Source organism: Prunus avium, chromosome 8, assembly GCF_965620075.1.
Source record: "Prunus avium chromosome 8, drPruAviu1.hap1.1, whole genome shotgun sequence".
NCBI lineage: Eukaryota > Viridiplantae > Streptophyta > Magnoliopsida > Rosales > Rosaceae > Prunus > Prunus avium.
In genome coordinates this window covers 39,593,596-39,613,369 of record NC_142291.1, presented here as the reverse complement: position 1 = coordinate 39,613,369, position 19,774 = coordinate 39,593,596, and the positions used below count along the sequence as shown (strand labels likewise).

The following is a 19,774-nucleotide window of genomic DNA, read 5'->3' as shown; positions in this document are numbered from 1 at the left end:
ATTAATCCATGGGGCCTAAAGTAAATTTTTCAAGTTTAAACATAGTTAATTTAAAAAGGCTCGACCAAAGAAAAAGTGTCAAAAACAAGCGCCGTTGCCGGGGATCGAACCCGGGTCACCCGCGTGACAGGCGGGAATACTTACCACTATACTACAACGACTTTGATGCTAGATTAATGAACCAGCTCTATTAAAATCTACCAAAGTCAAAATGAAAAACAGAATTTCCCCACATCCACTAGTTTCTATTTTTTAAGCAAAATTCTGAACAAGAAGTATGCTTACAAGTTACGCTAGCAAAGTGAAAAAAAGCCCAACCACAGTGGCAAATCCAAATTTACAAGTACCGTATATCTGTCACTAAACTTATGTACACTTAAAACGGATTGGGATCGACTCCCAACAAAACTACATGTGTAAGAAGCAACGTTGTTCATGGTGCTAGAAATAACAAAAATCTGATTGCATAGACGCATGGTGTTTGGTAACGGAGTTATTAAGTTGCCAAAGCAGCTTCCCTTGCTTCCTGAATCCTGCTGAGCCAATCATAGCAATTGCAAATCAAACTAGAACTGGGTTAAACAGTTGACAAACTGTTTTGAGGTAGAGATCCATGTTAAAAGACACCAATATTTATGGTTCTCATAGCCACCATCATAACCAACTGAACCAAAAAAATTCACCCACCAAGCACTCCTCCCATAAAAAGCAGCATTCATTTCAAAGACAAATTCACCTTCTTCACTGGCTACGCCACTTGGATAGCCGTAACAGTGTTCAGGCAGAGCATAACCGTCTGGCACTGGCAGCATAGGGTTCTTATCGTGAATAAGATTTTCCAATGGAGGTTGTGGATTACCTTCAATTGATATTCAAACCCACCTCCCATGTAAGGCCTGCTCATCACCGGATGGGGTGGACTTTGAAAGCTTGTCAAATTCAAATCTCGGAGAAATAAGTGGATAGGATAATGCTTTTGTCATTGCCCACATGAATCTCCTTCCTGCCCAGATTTTACCCATCATACTTCACATTAATCATGATATTTGTAGTAGAATAATACACAACTAAGAAGTAATCAAATTCTGGTGGTATTTCCAACCCCCACTGCAGTAATGCAAAATAAGCCAAGTCTAGCAAAGGTTCAAATTTCAGTCTCATACCATGGAGCATGAATACGAATCCATTTCCCAGCATCAAGGTCAACATCATTGCAAACTCTTGGATTGAAAATAACTGTCTGTGTTGTTTCTTCGTTCAGCATGTGCTTGGGGCTCCCTGACCGTGGGAGGCTCTGCACAAACAAATATGCATCATCACTCATCCTTTCTAACAAAGCCATCAGAAAATATGCATGTGTATTCACTCATAAACATGCTGCTGAAAGAACATCTAAGAAATGATCATTACCATGACCTTTAAGTTATTGCCTAACGAGCAGTGGCAAACTGTCAGCTTTGCATCCAAGTGTCTCGAACAAATTTTCACATCGATGCAGCTTGGTTCCTCTGAGATATAAACATGAAACAGGAGATGAACAATAGGCCGCAGGATATATCTTACAGAATTTTTTTCCTTTTCGCCTAGAAGTACAAACCCACATATACAAAGTTCTTTGTCGTATCCAAGTATTCTACGCTTGTAGAAATAAAATAAAAATATAACAATCGCAAGGCTTTATTACTTTGGTTAGCTCCGTTCTCAATATTCTTTAAGAATTCCATATCACTTTCTTTTTCACTCTGAACGACCTGCTGCAGTTGCCCAAATAATCCAATTCTACAAAATTGGCAGTATATAAGCACATTCAGCAATCAGTATAGAAGCACTTCTACTAGCACCAACTGCACTTGTATAACATGATCACACTGTGTACCTTAATGTTTTAGGCACTGTAACAAGGGATCTGTCACTTAAAGCTTCCTGAAATCGATCTACCAATGTTTGCCTCTTCACCTCCGGTTTATCAAGCTTCAAAATTTGATCATCAGCCTGTTTAAGAATGTACATTAGCTAGAGTACTGATTTGAATGGGAAATAGCCTATAAAGCAATCAGAAAAAAGAGATACCTCGCTATCACTTGGCGATTCAGGGCCTAAGTGCTCAGGGGAGCTTTCACTGTCGATAAGTCTATCTCCAAGTGGGGGTACTCTCTTCACAACAGGCTGCCCCCTTTTACATCTTTTTCTACTATACTGAAGCAAACACCGGATCAGACAGGGGAGAGAAAAAATGTAATGGGAAAAGGATGAGAAAAACATGTTTGAAGAAGACAGAAAACCATTTTGGAACTTCCTCTTGCCATAGTTGTCTTATCCTGAAGGCCATCTAAAAGCTCTGCCATTGACTGCTCAATACAGCCATGCCCATGTTCATTGACTTCAAAAGGCACAATCTCCAACTGATTTTCCTCCTCAACCTGAATATCCTCAAGGAGCTCAGCATCTGAATTTTCTTCAGTTCTATAATCCAACCTCTCAGGCAATTCTTGAACCTTGAATGAAACATCATTGTCATCCTTATATACAGAAAGCCAAGAGTGTCCTTCCTTGTGTGTTGGGAAACGGAACGAAAACTTTGGCTTGCCTTTGCCTTTGACTCCTACAGCAGTTGATTTTGCAGTTAAAAAAAAGACTACAGATTGTGACAATAAACCCAAAAATCAAGAATTACCTTGCAAACACGAGACCGTACCTTTAGATGATTTATTCAATTTCAAGTAAGAAGAATGTGACGATGAACATGAATTTTTCTCATTCGAACGCATAAGTTCCTCAACTTCTTTAGTTGCCGCAGACCATGTGTATGATCCGTCTTCTTTTCCAATGCTATGAACATCATCTTTCTGCAACTTTTTACCACCAACAGTGACATAAATTTTCGGGAGCACATTGTTCCGCTTTTCCACAAACAGGTTGCAAGCATATTACCGCCTTACACTAGCACACTAACACACAATACATAAATAAGATATGTCTATATCTGAATGCATACCTCATCGCCAGAGCTCACGTCATCCTCCAAGTTGCAGGCATCCACATGTGCACCAGCTTCAGAAACAATTAAACAAACATTACCTCTGCTCAAAGAGCCTATGGCAGTACAACACTAGCAGCCAATTCTGGAAAAACATGTTACCTTTGAGCATTTCTAGCCGTGATGAAAGTGGTAATTCCTCCTGTTAAGAAATCAAAATTCTAACTACATAAAACGATACACACACATTGATGCATTGATACATGCACATGCACATACACATAAATCAAGAACATTGAAGGAAAATTAAGAATTAAAAATAGAAATGAAAACCTTTTTCTTGGCGGACCCGTCAAGGGTAAGGCATTTGTTGGGCCAATCTTGGTCAGATTCTTCCTCATCTACGCAGGTCAAGAACCAAAAACGCTTATCCAATAATCCCAATTAAGTATAATATGTGCATAATATGATAATTGAAATGAGGGAGTTACCGGAAATGCTCTGGTCAGAATCTGGAATTGTCTGAAAACAACGCATATGCTTTGTTTGCTTATACATCTTTACACGGAGATGTAATTTTTTTTTCTTTTCTTTTGGGGAGCATTGGTTTACCAGAATGGGTTTTGCCGCTACATAGCTCTTCCCCGGGGAAAGTATACAGCTTCAGTATTCACGTTCAGGTGACAAATTGATTTATTGAACGTTACTTTGATGATGTGAATAATTTTCGGCTCGCAGTCTCGGACAGGCACAGAAAATTATATAGGCTAGAGCCGAGTAAATCCCCAAATTGGGCCAATCAAAAAATTCAATTTTGTAGAAGAAGGTAGATTTGTAGATGGGAAGAGGCCTTTGGAATAACACTAAGGAAAAGATCGAGCTCCAATTGTCACTTCGCCCACTCAGAAATCGCCCAGTCGCTAGACGGCCGCAGGCGCTAGGCGGGTTTTATTTAATTATTTAATAAATAGTATAGCCGTGCAGCTATACTTTTTAAATAAATTATCTTTAGGGTTATTCGCAGCAATGGTCCCTCAACTATACCCATAATTACACTTTGGTCCATCAATTCAATTATTAGTTGCGGGGGTCACTCAACTCTGTGCTTCGTTGCACCAGTAGTCATTCCGTCAAGTTCTGTTAAATTTTTTGTCAAAAGTGAGGGTAAATTCGGAAATTCATTCACAACCCTCCCTATCCTCCTCAACTTCAAAATTTGTAAATTTGGAAATTCAAATTGAATATCAAATAATAAAAATTCCTACGGATCTCTCAACAAAAAAATAAATAAAAATTCCCACAGCTCTGCTACACAAAACTTCAAAACCCTAACCCACCAACTCCTCTTCCCTCTCAACCTCTCGATGGTTTGCAAACTGACGGCAAACTGAGTCTAAGAAAGATTCCTCTTGTGCCGAACCTATGGTTCAACCTTCCATTCTTGTTTGCTCTCTCGGGGAGGTCCAAAGATTCATCATTTCAGCACTTACCCTTTTTCGTTTTTGTTTCAAAAGTCTACAAATTTTAGCACGCATAAGTCAGATTTAGTGGCTCTTGCAAAAGGGTCGGGTTTTAAATTGGTGTATTTGAATTGGGTTCGAAGATTATGGAAGACCGATGTGATTTAGGAGAAGGGTTGGTCTCGATAACCAAATCGGATTCAAAGGTTGGTTCTTTTTTCCTGCGCTTATCTTTTGGGTTGTTTTAGATTGTTGGGGAGAAGCAGGTGAGTGCTGAATTCGATACCCAGAAGCAGGGGAGATGCCTCCGAATCTTCCAATCGCAGAGGGGATGCCTCCGAATCTTCTTCCATCGTTGCCAATTCAGACACACAATGGAAACAAAATCACGAACCAGACGCTGTTTACTGGTTAAAATGCGAGATCTTGAATTTGTTTGCTGGTCTGAAAATATTCTTGTTGCTGTGCGGCTTCTTTTTAATTGAATTTTTTGGTGTCAGCAAGGATTTGGTTTGCAGCAATGGAGGGTTGTGGAGGAAGGTCTGTCAAAGCCCTGGTTTTGATGGTTCTTCTTCAATTTCAAGAACCGGGTCTGCTTCAATCCTTGATGGGTTTGATGAATTTGGTTGCTTTTCGAAGATTCCGAGCTGAAACCAGTAAGAATCATAGAGCTCCATTACTTCGTCTGCTTCCATCAATGGCGTCGTGGCGGCTAAAGAAATCGAGAACAATTTTCGTTTGCGTTTGTGGTGCAAGTATTTGTCGTGGATGGCTTTATAGATGCTTACACCTTCCTAAAAACGAATAGAAAAATCAAAATATAAAAACATAGAAATTGATGGATGTTTATGGTTGATGGTTTACAGTGAGTGCTGGGTTGGGGTGGGAGGAAGGATTGGGTGGCGAGTTTGGTACAAGGGAGGAGAAGCAATTGAGTTGTCTTTCTCTCATCTTTTTTCTGCCCAGATTTTGGTACAAGAGAGGAGAAGCAAGGATTGGGTTGCGACAATGGAGGGTTGTGGATGAATTTCCTAATTTACCCTCATTTTTAACAGAAAATTTAACATATTTGACGGAAGGACTATTGGTGTAACATAGCACTTAGTTGAGTGACCCCCGCAACTAATAATTGAATTGATGGACCAAAGTGTAACTACGGGTATAATTGAGGGACCATTGCTGCGAATAACCCTTATCGTTAAAAAAAAATTAAATCGTATAGCCGAGCAGCTATACTTTTTAAATATATTATTATTATGGGTTATTTGCAGCAATGGTCCTTCAACTATACTCCAAGTTACACTTTGGTCACTCAACTCAAATATTAGTTGCAGAGGTCACTCAATTAGGTGTTTTATTGCACCGTTAGTCATAACGTCAAGTCTGTTACTTTTTATGTTTAAAATGATGACGTTGCAAGCATCTCTTAAATTATTGAAGGGCAAATGTGACTTTTCAGTTAACATTATTTGTAACAATGATCTCTCAACTATACTCGGAGTTCCATTTTGATCACTAAATTAGGTGTTGTGTTGCACCATTAGTCCCTGCTGTTAGAGAGACTTGACGGTAGGACTAACGGTGCAACAAAACACCTAATTGAGTGACCTCTGCAACTAATATTTGAGTTGAGTGATTAAAGTGTAACTTGGGATATAGTTGAGGGACCATTGCTGTGAATAATCCTATTATTATTAACGTGTATAGCCGTGCGGCTATATTCTTTAAATAAATTATCATTTTTTTGAAATAAATAGTATAGCCGCCCAGCGATACTATTTACATATATTATTATAGTTAACCCGTATAGCCGTGCGGCTATACCCTTTGAATAAATTATCATTGTTTAAAATAAACCGTATAGCCGCGCGGCTGTACGGTTTAGATAAATTATCTTTTTTTAAATAAATGGTATAGCCGCGCGGCTATACTAGTATTTAACGGGTATACTATTTACATATATTATTATATTTAACGAGTCTCATGCCATAGAAGTGAAGATATAGAGCCTTAACTTTTACTTGAAACAGCTTCTGGCAGAGCCCCACGAAAAGAAAGCCCTGTGCTTTTGGAACAAGTTCGCGAGCACACCACAGTTGTATTTTCTTATGCAGGCAATGATGTGATATTTAAAGTGGGTGGTAGAAAGGAAAGTGTGGTCAAAGGCACCAAAAAATCTTCTGTAGATGTTGGCCCTAACAAAATTGCAAAAAATCAGAATGGAAAAAGGAGTTCCTTGACGAATGTTGACGTTGATAAAGCTAGTTTCCAAGGTTCACCAAGGAACTCAAGAGATAATCATGGAAGAAGCAAAGTTAAGGGTAAGGTCAAGGACTTTGTTAAAATGTTCAACCAAGAAGTTTTGTGCATACCCGCATATGATGGTGACCCTGGAAGTCAGAGATCCGAGGTCCTTTTTTTATATATACTGAGGTCCTTTTATTTTTTATTTTTATTTTTTATATATCAATAAGATTAGTTTAGAGCATTATCCATTACTATTAGGTCATTACCTGAGTCTCTATTGTCCCCTTTTGATTTTTTACTTTTTCAAAGTTATTTCCCGTTTAATACTCGTATTTTTCAATAATACTTTTATTTTCCATACATGTATTAAAGACTTGGTAAAATATACGTTTTAAAAAAAAGCAAACATACATTTATATGAATGAAGTGGAACTTCGATGAGGTTCATTGTGCACAAATATTTATGTAACCAGTGTTACATGTACCATACCATCTCGTCATTTCCAATAAAAAAAATGCAAGACAATCACTCAAGCAATAAAAAATGGTGCTGATCAATGTTTGAAGCTCCTTTAAGAACTCAGACAAAAAAAAAAGCTCCCTTTAAGAACCCTTTGAGTAGGAAATATAACATCCTAGTTAGTATACACATATCATTTCATCAACTGTTGAAACAAAACTATAGATCTTTGTCCTATTAAATAAAAGGGGGCATTGAAAGTGAACTGGAATTTGCCTTTTCGGAATCAGAACACCGAGATCAGCACTCAGTGTTTATGTATATATATTGTTTTCAAAGTCACTGTTAATATCAAATAACAGGAAATATCTTAAACACATCATGCGCCCTATCTGAAATATTATCTTCCACATTTTCTTTCTTGAAAGAGTAATGCAGAGGCTCAAAAACCACATGGATCAGAATTGTTTCTCAAGTACATATATTTACTGGAGAAAGCAACAATTAATTTTTTTTCTTCTCTTGGTTTCAAAGGAGCAATAGAAGTTTTCGTTTCTCTATATTCACTGCATTCCTCTACTTAGAGAAAACAGATTAAACAATTAAAACCTAATCTGCATTGACTAATGGAGTAGAAATCGAATCTCTGCATCACAAACTTCAGAAATGATTCAACTATAATTGAAACAACCATGAGTAGCGTACTTCTTAACAACTGAGAATTCATATTGAAGAGAAAAAGGCAACACTCCAACAGCACTGCAAACTGCAGCCATAAATTCAAAAATATTAATTAAACATCAAGATAGCTGCAAATATCTACACCATGGGGCAAATAACTTACCACTACATTAAGTGTGATATTATATTTATAGAGTATAGCCGAGTGGCTATACTTCCTAAATATAATTTATTTAAAGAGTATGGGGTTTTTTTATTTATAATAATATTGTTTTCTTTAATCTAGTTTTGCCAAAGGGAAAATTGCTTTACACTTTCTTCGGCCCACTAGCCCATCAAATAATATAATAATTTTAGGTTGCCCTCGTGCAGCGCGCACTAATTTTGAAAAAGCTTATTTCCCTCCATAACGAGAATGGCTTACATGGTACGCGACTCATCACATGATAAATCCCATCTAACGTCGTACACAAATCTTCCACGAAATTACCCGATGCCCAGAGTGGGTCTCCCGATCTACGGACAAGATTAAATATTAGAGAACCGTAAGGTATTTCCTGCTCCACCCAATCCATTTTGCCCTCGACAATCCCGCGCGATTTGAAATTCACTCTTCTGCTTCTGATGTGATTTATGCCCAACAAATCCCTTCAAGTTTCTATTTTTAAATATATCAGACAGGGCCAAAGGGGTCAAGTAGACGGAGAGACACAGAGACAGTCGATTTGGCCGAAACCCTAAATACGAGCAAGAAGAAGAGTAGGAGGGAAATGAAGGGAGCACTAGCAAGGCTTCAGCTGGGTGAAAGCCACCAATTGTCGTTCCCCACGTCATCAAAATTATCTTCTTCCAACCCCTCTCGCTTCCAGAACCTTCTAGACTCCGGAGCTGCCGACGCCATCCTTCCCTCATCGTCTCCTCTCGGTACTGATCTTGACCCCAATTTTGACGACAGAGATTTCATTCTCAGCCAAGACTTTTTCTGGTAAATTTCCCCGCATCCTTGATTTTATTTATAAATTTTCAAGCTTTTTAATACTCAGATTCAGATGATTAATGAAAAATTCGGTTTTTTTTTGTTCCGATTAATGCAGTACCCCTGATTATATCACCCCAGATAATCAACATACGTTGAGCGGTTGGGATTGCAATAAGGTACCATGGATTGAATTTTATACTTTCTGTAAATTTGAGCTGCGTTTTAAAAGTATTGTTTTAATAGCTTTGTTTCTACCTTGTATAGGAAAATATCCCTTGCCCCAAATCACCAGAGAAGTCAAATACGGTTAAATCCAAGAGACGCAGACAGGGTCAGACTAAGACTACAACTATGATTGTGCTTTTTTATCTGTATTTTTCCAATGTAGAAAATTATGCACTGTTTATTGAGTAAACTTTGATGAAAATCTATTGGGTATTAGCGTTGCAATTAAAAATCCATACTTTCTGCAGGTGATTTCTTATTGAATCCACTCAGCCCAACATTTTCCGGAAATCAGCAGATAGTGGAACTGGGAACGGATGCTTTTGTCATAGATGAAGCTAAGATGGAGAAAGCAACAGTTACCGAAGTTCGAAAGACACAAAATTATGTATCTCAATCTGCAGTGGCTTTACGCTGTCGTGTCATGCCTCCTCCATGTTTTAAGAATCCATATTTAAAGGATGCTTCAGAAATGGACATTGATCCTCTTGGCAACCAAAGATCAAAATGTGCTGGTACACTTCTGTCAGCTGCTAATATAATTCTATTTCGGTATTAAGACATTAACAGAAATCCTTTATTTCATTTTCAATTTTCAACTTCTGCTTACATAATGGTGCAATGTACAGCTTTCTTCCCTGCAATTATGGGAGGAAATGGCCTTTCACGCTATTGCGCTGATTTTCATGAGATTGAGGTATCTACCAGATCCTAAGAACATTTGAACTTAAGCATACCACCAGTGCTTTTTTATTTCTAAATTCTTAATATTGTTGTGCTTGACTAACTTGTTTGTAATTTTCTGTCACTTTCCAGCAAATTGGTAGTGGGTACTTCAGTCATGTTTTTAAAGCCTTGAACAGAATTGATGGTTGTTTGTATGCTGTGAAACGTAGCATGAAGCAGTTGCATCAGGACACAGAAAGGTTGCTTACTCATGCTTTAGATATATCTGCCATTTGGTCAAGCTATATTCTTATGCGTAATTCTTTTGCATCCTTTGCAGGAGAAAGGCTTTGATGGAAGTTCAATCTTTGGCAGCTTTAGGTACATTTGCATGATATATGCATATATATATATATGTTTTCAGTTTGTGTTTCTGCTTCATCTTTTTGACCTCATAGCAATTCCTTTTATGTTTTAACTGTTTTTCCTTCCATAGGTTCCCATGAAAATATTGTTGGATACTACTCGTCTTGGTTTGAAAATGAGCAGCTCTACATTCAGATGGAATTATGCGATCACAGCTTATCCATCAACAAGTTTTCCCGAACCTTCACAGAGGGAGAAATTTTGGAAACCTTGTTTCAGGTTTGTGTGTTTTTTTAATAAGATCTCACTTGAAAGTTGAAACTGAACAAGGTTCTAGCATTAAATCTATTACTAGATTGACTGCATTGCAGTGATCTGTTTTCACTACACTATAGGAGCCTCTGAACATTTACACATAAAAGAAGTAATGATAGACAGGGTTGCTAGGTCGGTAATCAGCTGTTTACCACTTTCTTTATCATGAAGACCTACATTCAATCGTTTATGTCAGGGGAATTTAGATTCCTCGTGATTCTTAATTACGCAAAACTAATAATATTTATGTGTTTGTGTTTGTGTTCTGTTTTCGTCACCAATTGAAGTATAAGTCCTTTCCTTGACACATGTGTGGTTTTTTTTAGATGCGCAGTAGCGGTGTTGATTTCAATCCCTTGATAATTTTAGATGTTCTGTTTTCCTACTTGAAGGAATGTCATGTTGCTATGTTAAACAAGATGGAATGGCTTTAATCTAATGAATGTCCCTACTCAAATTACAGACACTCACGCATGCATGCACACACACAGGAATTGACATAAATCTGAGGTCAAGATCCTATTTGGCAGGCCAAAATTTTCAAATTAATTTGTGTTCTTTTTAGCATGACAAGGTTTCTGCTTCTGTTGGCATATACTTATTTCTCATACAATCACATACACAGATTGCAAAGGCGTTGCAGTTTATACACAGGAAGGGAATAGCTCATTTAGATGTAAAACCTGATAATATATATGTCAAGAATGGTGTTTATAAGCTTGGTGACTTTGGATGTGCAACTCTACTTGATAAAAGCCTACCAATTGAAGAGGGTGATGCTCGATATATGCCTCAAGAAATCCTGAATGAGAAATATGACGATCTTGACAAGGCTGATATTTTCTCCTTGGGAGTTGCTATTTATGAGCTTATTAGAGGTTCACCTTTGCCCGAATCAGGACCTCAAATTTTAAATCTTAGGGAGGGAAAATTGCCACTCCTTCCTGGCCATTCACTGCAATTTCAGAACTTACTCAAGGTACTATAATTTTTTTGTTACCGTTTGTGGTTGGCTTTTCTTTTGTAACCGTGAAGTTGTGACTGTTTCACCTTTTTGTGTGCATTAGCCTGAAGTCTTATAAGAAACACTATTTTCTGTTTAGGTGTTTCTAAGTTATGAATTCATCCTTCACTAGGGGTTTGTATTGAGAAAAATGCATGAAATAATAATTTACTTCCTCCTCTTTTTAAATCTTGCAATGTGAAATCAAATTTTGTTTGATAATGAAAACTACCCCATTACTTTGTATGTACAATATCATTTCAATTGTAAATTGTAATTTGGTTTGCTGATAATTGCAAGCGGGAATGAGGTAGAAAGAAAATAATCCCTGAAATGTCCGCTTGCTACAATTAGTAAAAGGCTCTTCAGATGAAAAGGCCAGGACATTTTCATATGAAATCATACTAACAATGCTGTTGTCTGCGGCTCTCCATATCCATTGTTTGATTTCCCATGATATTATGCTATTACTGGTTTGGGCTAATAAAAGTACCCTGTGATGGCGTTTCTGATTGCATTATATTTTCTCAAATCTCTCAGGTCATGTTGGACCCAAATCCAGTTTGGAGGCCATCAGCTAAAGATTTGGTTGAAAATCCAATTTTTGACAAGGCCCTGAGAAAGGGACGAGCTTAGGACAACCACGATTGCCTTTTGTAGAGATTGGAGTGTTGTATGCGTCATTCATTTGCATCAGCCGGCCCTGTAAAACAGGCAAAGTGAAATTCGTGAATGACAAATTTTGTAAGTATAAATTATTCCTCTAAACTATGCACCTAATTTTCCCATTTCTTCGGTGCATATTTTGTTAATCTGGAGGAAATCTGTGTCATGTACTCACGCTTATGTGCTGCTGCTAATGAAGGCCTAAATTTATTGCCTGCATTGATCGCTAATTCTCTTTACTCGTTAAGAGACATTAATTTGTAAGGATGAAGGATGATTAAGACATAAAGCCCCAGAAATTGATATTAAAACATGGGGGATATAAACTGTAGCTACAGATATATAGGATAGTGAACTAGATAACTCTGTTGTCTCAGCTACATGTTTGACAAGATCTTGTAGCCGTTTATATGAGAAAACTCTAATCGCAAAATCCAAAATATATACATTATTTTCCCAAATCATATACCTAATTATCATAGGTGTCAAGACGATCTACAATATTTTGTAGCATCTAAGTGACTAGTTTTCGATGGCAGACAGAAAACACGTAGAAGTTTTTGTCTTTGAGTTGGAATATCTTTCCGAGACCCAAGAACAGTAGTCAACTGGATAATTGTGTTATGTCGGCAGCATGTTCAAAATAGGAAAATGCCACCTTTATACTAGAGAGGGGGATTCCATTGTATTGGTGGGCTACCTTTATTAGAAATGTGGTATACAATATAGTATGAAAAATATGATAAGTCTAGCATTATCCTTCAGAATAAGTTACAGACGTTTCTACGCGAAAGTCTAATCGCATAAACCACACGATATATTATTTTGCTCGAAAATCTATTCGTCCACAATACGCGTAAATTTTTGTCAGCAAAGCAAAGCAACCACAACACGCGTAAATTTTTGTCTGTGAGTTTGGAATATTCTCGGATGGACATGCGTAAGTGCTTTTGAAACACAGTGCATGCACAACAACAACAACAACAATTTGGTAGAGCCAAGAGGTCAACAACACTGTTTTTACGCGACTTGTTTGCTTTATTAGTAGAAGCTATATGCATCCGCATAATCCGAATCTTTTAATATGCAATCAGAGCATGCATGCCTTGTTCATTAGAAAAAGCGCAATGGTTGTTATCAAATTGTTGTTTTTTCACAAACCATGCATCTATATATTAAAGCAGAAGGCAGAGAATGGTGAAACATTCAAAATACCTGAAAATGTCATTGGTTAATGCAAACATTAAGAATTGAAATTATTAATTAAATGAAGATAATATTGTAAATTCACACGTTTTTATATTAAAAAAATAAAATTAAAAGAAAAATCAGATAATATATCCTATTTTTATAAAACACAACTACCCATAATATTTTTTTAATTCTAAAATAATTTTTTTTTTTTTTATAAAAAAAGCTTTTCGCAGGCGCAGAAGCGCATGCGGAGAGGCTAGTATTATTATACGTATATTTCAATTTGGTGCATGGGAACCGGCAACAAAGAACCTGGTAGAAGAAACTAGAAAATAATTAACTTAACATATTAATTAATCAATTTATTAATATGACAGATGAAAAATAAATTAGTTGGCAGAATCAATTGGACAGACTGATCAGAAGTGATATGGTATATATATTGGTAGTTGTTGTTGGCTGTATTTTCATAGTTAATTCACAATTACTTATAATTGCAATGACACAGCAGACAGCAGGCCGCACATGGAGTCTGGGATTCAGCAGCTAAAACATTTTCTAAGCAAACAATTCTATTAGGCTTTCTGCAACACAAGTCATAACATAGCCGAGGGAGGGGAGGGGGTTGGCCTTGGCCTTGGCCTTAGGTTTGGTGCACATCTCAATATGGGGTAAGCACCGAGGCCGCAAGGACATATACTCTATGATCAGCTCATGACAGATACCTAATTTAGGTTAAAATATACAATAAACCAAGGTTAATTATTTTTGGGTGGTCCAATCGACAAAACTCCAACACAACAGTTAAAAAATACAAAAAGTTAACTGCATAATTGCTCTCATGTAAATTACAATACAGAGGCGGCCGTAAAGGAAATCCAAATTATACCTTTTTACAATCGTCTTCAAGTGCGTGATGTGATTCTAACTGTTGATGCGTTAATTTTGGAACTTAAAAGTATCTTAATACTGTTCAGATACCAAATTACCTGTTGTGATAGTTAACCCCAGCTATATATATATATATATATATTTTTTTTGGGGAAGATTCATAATTCATTGCACCCTTTCTCTCCTCATCATGATTCATGCAGTGTTATTTGACAATGCCGAAGGGTTATGACTTATGGCACCTTCTACAGTGCACCAGGTGCACCCATGCACCATTTGTCCTTTATGATGCTCCCAGATTTTTTTAAAAATTGGTTACCGGTTATACAAGTTATCAAGTTTCCACTTTTTGAAAATGTAATTGCATAAGGGTCATGCAATTATGCCCTTCCTGTTTGGCAATTGGCATATGATTGGATAGTGATTTACAGTAGTTTGGATATGAGAGTACCATAAAATAGGTAGATATATATATACAACATTAGGGTTCACCTAATTCATAGTATTGTAAACATCCCAGTTTACAAGTATAAGGACCCAATTTACCATCCGAATGTTCCTATTTACCCTAATATTGTACTACATGTCTTTATCTTTGTAAATTACGATGTTACAAGATTAAGGATGGGTTTTACAATGTTCTGGAATATAACTATCCATAAAAGAGTAATAAAAGACCTTAGTATTGTAAACATCCGAGTTTACAAGTATAAGGACCCAATTTACCATCTGAATGTTCCCATTTACCCTAATATTGTACTACATGTCTTTATCTTTGTAAATTACTATATTACAAGATTAAGGATGCATTTTACAATCAAATGGAACATAACTATCCAAAACCGAGTAAAACAAGACCTTAATATAGTAAAAGTTTGTGTTTACACATATAAGGACTTAATTTACTTTCCTAATGTCCCTAGTTACCTTAATATTGTACTAAACGTCATTCTCTTTGTAAATTACGATATTACAAGATTAAGGATGGGTTTTACAATGTTCTGGAACATAACTATCCATAAAAGAGTAATACAAGACCTTAATATTGTAAACATCCGAGTTTACAAGTATAAGGACCCAATTTACCATCCGAATGTTCCCATTTACCCTAATATTGTACTACATGTCTTTATTTTTGTAAATTTCGATATTACAAGATTAAGGATGCATTTTACAATCACATGGAACATAACTGTCCAAAACCGAGTAAAACAAGACCTTAATATAGTAAACGTTTGTGTTTACACGTATAAGGACCCAATTTACTTTCTCAATGTCCCTAGTTACCTTAATATTGTAATACATGTCCATCTCTTTGTAAATTACGAAATTACCATAATAAGGATGGGTTTTACAATATCCTAGAACATAACTATCCTAAATAGAGTAATACGAGACCTTAATATTGTAAACATTCATGTTTACAATACTAAGGACCCAATTTACCTTCCGAATGTTCCCCTTGACCCTAATGTTGTACTACATGTCTTTATATTTGTAAAGTACGATATTACAAGATTAATGATGCATTTTACAATCATATGGAACATACCTGTCCAAAACGGAGTAAAACAAGACCTTAATATAGTAAACGTTTGTGTTTACACGTATAAGGACCCAATTTACTTTCTCAATGTCCCTAGTTACCTTAATATTGTAATACATGTCCATCTCTTTGTAAATTACGAAATTACCATAATAAGGATGGGTTTTACCATCTCTTGGAACATAACTATCCTAAATAGAGTAATACGGGACCTTAATATTGTAAACATTCATGTTTATAATACTAAGGACCCAATTTACCTTCCGAATGTTCCCCTTGACCCTAATGTTGTACTACATGTCTTTATATTTGTAAAGTACGATATTACAAGATTAATGATGCATTTTACAATCATATGGAACATACCTGTCCAAAACGGAGTAAAACAAGACCTTAATATAGTAAACGTTTGTGTTTACACGTATAAGGACCCAATTTACTTTCTCAATGTCCCTAGTTACCTTAATATTGTAATACATGTCCATCTCTTTGTAAATTACGAAATTACCATAATAAGGATGAGTTTTACAATCTCCTGGAACATAACTATCCTAAATAGAGTAATACGAGACCTTAATATTGTAAACATCCATGTTTACAATACTAAGGACCCAATTTACCTTCCGAATGTTCCCATTTACCCTAATATTGTACTACATGTCTTTATCTTTGTAAATTACGATATTTCAAGATTAAGGACGCATTTTACAATCATATGGAACATAACTGTCCAAAACCGAGTAAAACAAGACCTTAATATAGTAAACGTTTGTGTTTACACGTATAAGGACTCAATTTACTGTCCTAATGTCCCTAGTTACCTTAATATTGTACTAGATGTCTTTATCCTTGTAAATTACAATATTACAAGATTACGGATGAGTTTTACAATTCTATGGAACAATTTACAACGAATTGTTTGTCAATTGTATTATTCGTTTGCAATTTCCAACTAACTGTTTGTCAATTGCATTATTCCTTTGCATTTTCGATCTAACTGTTTGTCAATTACATTATTACCTTTTCATCTTAGGTGAGGCAATCTATCAGTGCCCTTTCCATCTTATGGTTACTTCCTTTGGAATTAACTAATTGAACCCATTGAGATAGAACAATACACCAAAATGAATATATATATATATATATATATATATGTATATATATATATATATTCCTCATGCATCCCCATAATGTTGTAAATCACCATTTTACAAGGTTATGGATCCTAAAGCCTAAAGCCACTTGGAAAAGCCATCACACCAACTTGCAATCTCGTATAAATTTCCTTATTTTGCTACAACATATCCATATTCAAAACAATAAAACTTGGGTATCTTTATATAAATCCGAATAGTTTTAACCAAAAAAAAAAAAGTTTTAAGAAGAAAAAGCGCTTAACTTTATTTATGTCTATCCATTATAGCTTGTAATTGCGCAATTGGAATGTAAATGAGACTGCTTTGTTTGTCATTTGCAAGACACGAATGCAAATGACACTACCTATTTGTCAGTTGCATTGACAAATCACATAATGTATTTCCATTCTCAAAATTGAAAAAGCTGCCAATAACATAAAGACTTGGGCTTTTTCGCTGTTTTACTGTCTCTGCTTTGTTTGTTCTTGCTAGTTCTTTTTGTCTTTTCCCTTAGATTGTATTTAAAAGTGAAATCAGAGTTAGGTAATGGGAAGGATGGTGTAACATTTGCTTAGGGATATTTGAGATGGGATTCTGATAAGCATTCTGTTACTAGCCCAATAACTGTTATCTTTGCCAACAAGTGAAATTAAAATAGGATCCCAGTAGAAGTTGTCACAAGCTTGCAGAGAATAACAGAAACAACTCAAGCCCCCAAAACATCATCACTACATGAAAGTTTATGATTCCAGGAAAAAGAAAACAACTAAACAGCCAAAATATAAGTCCTATGGACCATGACAACTTCAAACTAAAATCTAAGTGCGTATCAAGGAAAAGAAAATCAAGATCAAAGTAATAAAACCGAAAGCTTGTTTCTAGTGCCAACGAAGGGAAGGACTTTGGTAGCATATATCAATTATTTAGTAGACCGAAACCTAAATAACAATAGAAATAGAAAGAAAAAAAATTTAACTACATTCCACCACATTAAAAAGGACTGGGACTTAACCACATCACTCTCATCTTCAATTTAGCCCATGCCTTACGTCACCAAGCTCATACAAAATTCCTTTATTTTGCTACAGCACAGCCACATCATGTTGGCAATTGACAAACATGCACTATGTAATTGCCATTATGTTATTTCCTTTAAAAAAAAATGAATATGTAAGTGCCATTCTAATTTGCGGAAGCCGGTCGTCTAAGTGGTAATTGCCAAACGACCACTGTCATTTAATTTAGCTTCTCTTCCATGATTTAAGTACCTAAAAGTAAAAACAATAGAATTTAGCATATCAATTAACTTTTACTTTCATTGCAAGTGTTAATAACTTAGTGACAAGTAAATAACAAACATTGTTGGACACAAGGTAATTGAAAAGCAATTGTATTTACAAAAATCAAATTGACAGACAGGAAGCAGGTAATTGAATATGTGAAATCCAATTGTATCAGTGGAATTCACAAAAACAAATTGAGAAAACTAAACATTTGTGTTTACACGTATAAGGACTCAATTTACTTTCCTAATGTCGCTAGTTACCTTAATATTGTACTAGACGTCCTTCTCTTTGTAAATTACGATGTTACAAGATTAAGGATGGGTTTTACAATGCTCTAGAACATAACTATCCATAAAAGAGTAATACAAGACCTTAGTATTGTAAACATCCGAGTTTACAAGTATAAGGACCCAATTTACCATCTGAATGTTCCCATTTACCCTAATATTGTACTGCATGTCTTTATCTTTGTAAATTACAATATTACAAGACTAAGGATGCATTTTACAATCATATGGAACATAACTGTCCAAAACCGAGTAAAACAAGACCTTAATATAGTAAATGTTTGTGTTTACACATATAAGGACTCAATTTAGTTTCCTAATGTCCCTAGTTACCTTAATATTGTACTAGACGTCATTCTCTTTGTAGAGGGATACTTGATTTCATAGAGGGAAAATTACCCATAGAAATAGCTGGTTTTCTTTGAGCAGATCAATATAGCAAAATGTTATATTGCTGGTCTTTGGGAACTCAAGTGTGGACAAGGATAATAAAGCTATTAATTTTACCTTTGCAATGGCCACTTAAATACGTTTCAGCAACATCAACTCGTTTCCACTGGTTTTTTGTGAACCATGCAAAAATGCCCAGCCACCGAGATTTAAGATCTTCTCAATTCATCTCCAGAATCAAGCGATTCACATGTAGGGGAAGAGAGGGAGAGATGAAAGAGAGAGTGTCGTTGGTGGGATTGCCTATGCAGCAATTCACGATCTTCCCTTCTCCCTTTCTGTCGTTCTGTTTTTTTTTTCTTGTTTTCTTTTTCTTTTTCCATTTAATTTTTATTTTATTCACTTTTACCTACACCAACCCTTTTAACAGGTTACCAGCATTCAATGGTGTGGATTTAACCCTCATCTCCACTTACTCATCCAATGTCTGATATTTTGGGCGCTTGGATACACCACGCCCATTGTAGAATTTTCCTATAAGTTCAATAGGTGTCACAGCCTTTGCACGATTGGAATGCAAATGAGAATTCTTTGTTTGTCAATTGCAAAACTAAAATACAAATGGCACTATCTATTTGTCAATTGCATTGACAAATCACATAATGTATTTACATTCTCAAAATTAAAAAGGCTGCCAATAACATAAAGAAAACAAATCAATAGTTTTTATAATTATTTATATTTCTCATAACCATGAGTTTAATGAAATATCCTACTAAGTACACATAATGGGAATGGATAACTTGTCCATCAAAAGCAATACATTAAAACTAAATGCCAAGTATTTCAGGCAAAAAAATAAAACAAACTAAATGCCAAGTACAAGAAGGAAGAAAAAAAAAACTGAACTACAATCAAGATCTGAAGCCTAAATAACAACAGTAGAAATAGAGCAAAACAATTGAACTACAATCTACTACACTCCCATCTTCAATTCAG

The 19,774-nt window shown here is 35.8% G+C and overlaps 2 protein-coding genes and 1 non-coding gene across 9 annotated transcripts; 1 reads left to right on the top strand and 2 right to left on the bottom strand.

Annotated features, from left to right (window-relative positions):
* Positions 1–89: 89 nt before the first annotated feature.
* TRNAD-GUC (transfer RNA aspartic acid (anticodon GUC)) lies at positions 90–161 on the bottom strand. Its single transcript has one exon. It is a non-coding gene; the product is annotated as a tRNA-Asp (tRNA).
* Positions 162–302: 141 nt separating this feature from the next.
* On the bottom strand, positions 303–3,903 carry LOC110761753 (kinetochore protein). 7 transcript variants are annotated; one of them, XM_021964309.2, is made up of 12 exons: positions 3,469–3,903; positions 3,311–3,378; positions 3,140–3,179; positions 2,996–3,051; positions 2,696–2,900; positions 2,283–2,602; positions 2,071–2,196; positions 1,877–1,992; positions 1,685–1,779; positions 1,411–1,508; positions 1,164–1,294; positions 303–1,003 (listed from the first exon to the last, which is right to left on the bottom strand). In XM_021964309.2, the coding sequence occupies exons 1-12, from the start codon at positions 3,533–3,535 to the stop codon at positions 940–942; spliced, it is 1,386 nt and encodes a 461-aa protein (XP_021820001.1). In that variant the 5' UTR covers positions 3,536–3,903; the 3' UTR covers positions 303–939. The 7 variants fall into 7 exon arrangements, with proteins under 7 accessions (XP_021820001.1, XP_021820002.1, XP_088101186.1 ...); XM_021964310.2 differs by having other exon boundaries at positions 1,417–1,508; XM_088245060.1 differs by having other exon boundaries at positions 2,304–2,602.
* A 4,478-nt stretch (positions 3,904–8,381) lies between these two features.
* WEE1 (WEE1-like kinase) lies at positions 8,382–12,191 on the top strand. The gene is made up of 10 exons (XM_021964308.2): positions 8,382–8,810; positions 8,920–8,980; positions 9,069–9,135; positions 9,278–9,544; positions 9,659–9,726; positions 9,846–9,955; positions 10,036–10,076; positions 10,192–10,340; positions 11,002–11,355; positions 11,920–12,191. The coding sequence occupies exons 1-10, from the start codon at positions 8,596–8,598 to the stop codon at positions 12,013–12,015; spliced, it is 1,428 nt and encodes a 475-aa protein (XP_021820000.1). The 5' UTR covers positions 8,382–8,595; the 3' UTR covers positions 12,016–12,191.
* Positions 12,192–19,774: the final 7,583 nt, after the last annotated feature.

Excerpts from the sequence above, each read along its gene's own strand:
- LOC110761753 (XM_021964309.2), bottom strand. The coding sequence starts at position 3,535 with ATGTATAAGCAAACAAAGCATATGCGTTGTTTTCAGACAATTCCAGAT. Across the intron at positions 2,603-2,695 it reads ATTGAATAAATCATCTAAAG|GAGTCAAAGGCAAAGGCAAG; the intron begins GTACGGTCTCGT and ends CAACTGCTGTAG. Across the intron at positions 1,993-2,070 it reads AATCGCCAAGTGATAGCGAG|GCTGATGATCAAATTTTGAA; the intron begins GTATCTCTTTTT and ends ATTCTTAAACAG.
- WEE1 (XM_021964308.2), top strand. The coding sequence starts at position 8,596 with ATGAAGGGAGCACTAGCAAGGCTTCAGCTGGGTGAAAGCCACCAATTG. Across the intron at positions 8,981-9,068 it reads GCGGTTGGGATTGCAATAAG|GAAAATATCCCTTGCCCCAA; the intron begins GTACCATGGATT and ends TACCTTGTATAG. Across the intron at positions 9,727-9,845 it reads CTGATTTTCATGAGATTGAG|CAAATTGGTAGTGGGTACTT; the intron begins GTATCTACCAGA and ends GTCACTTTCCAG.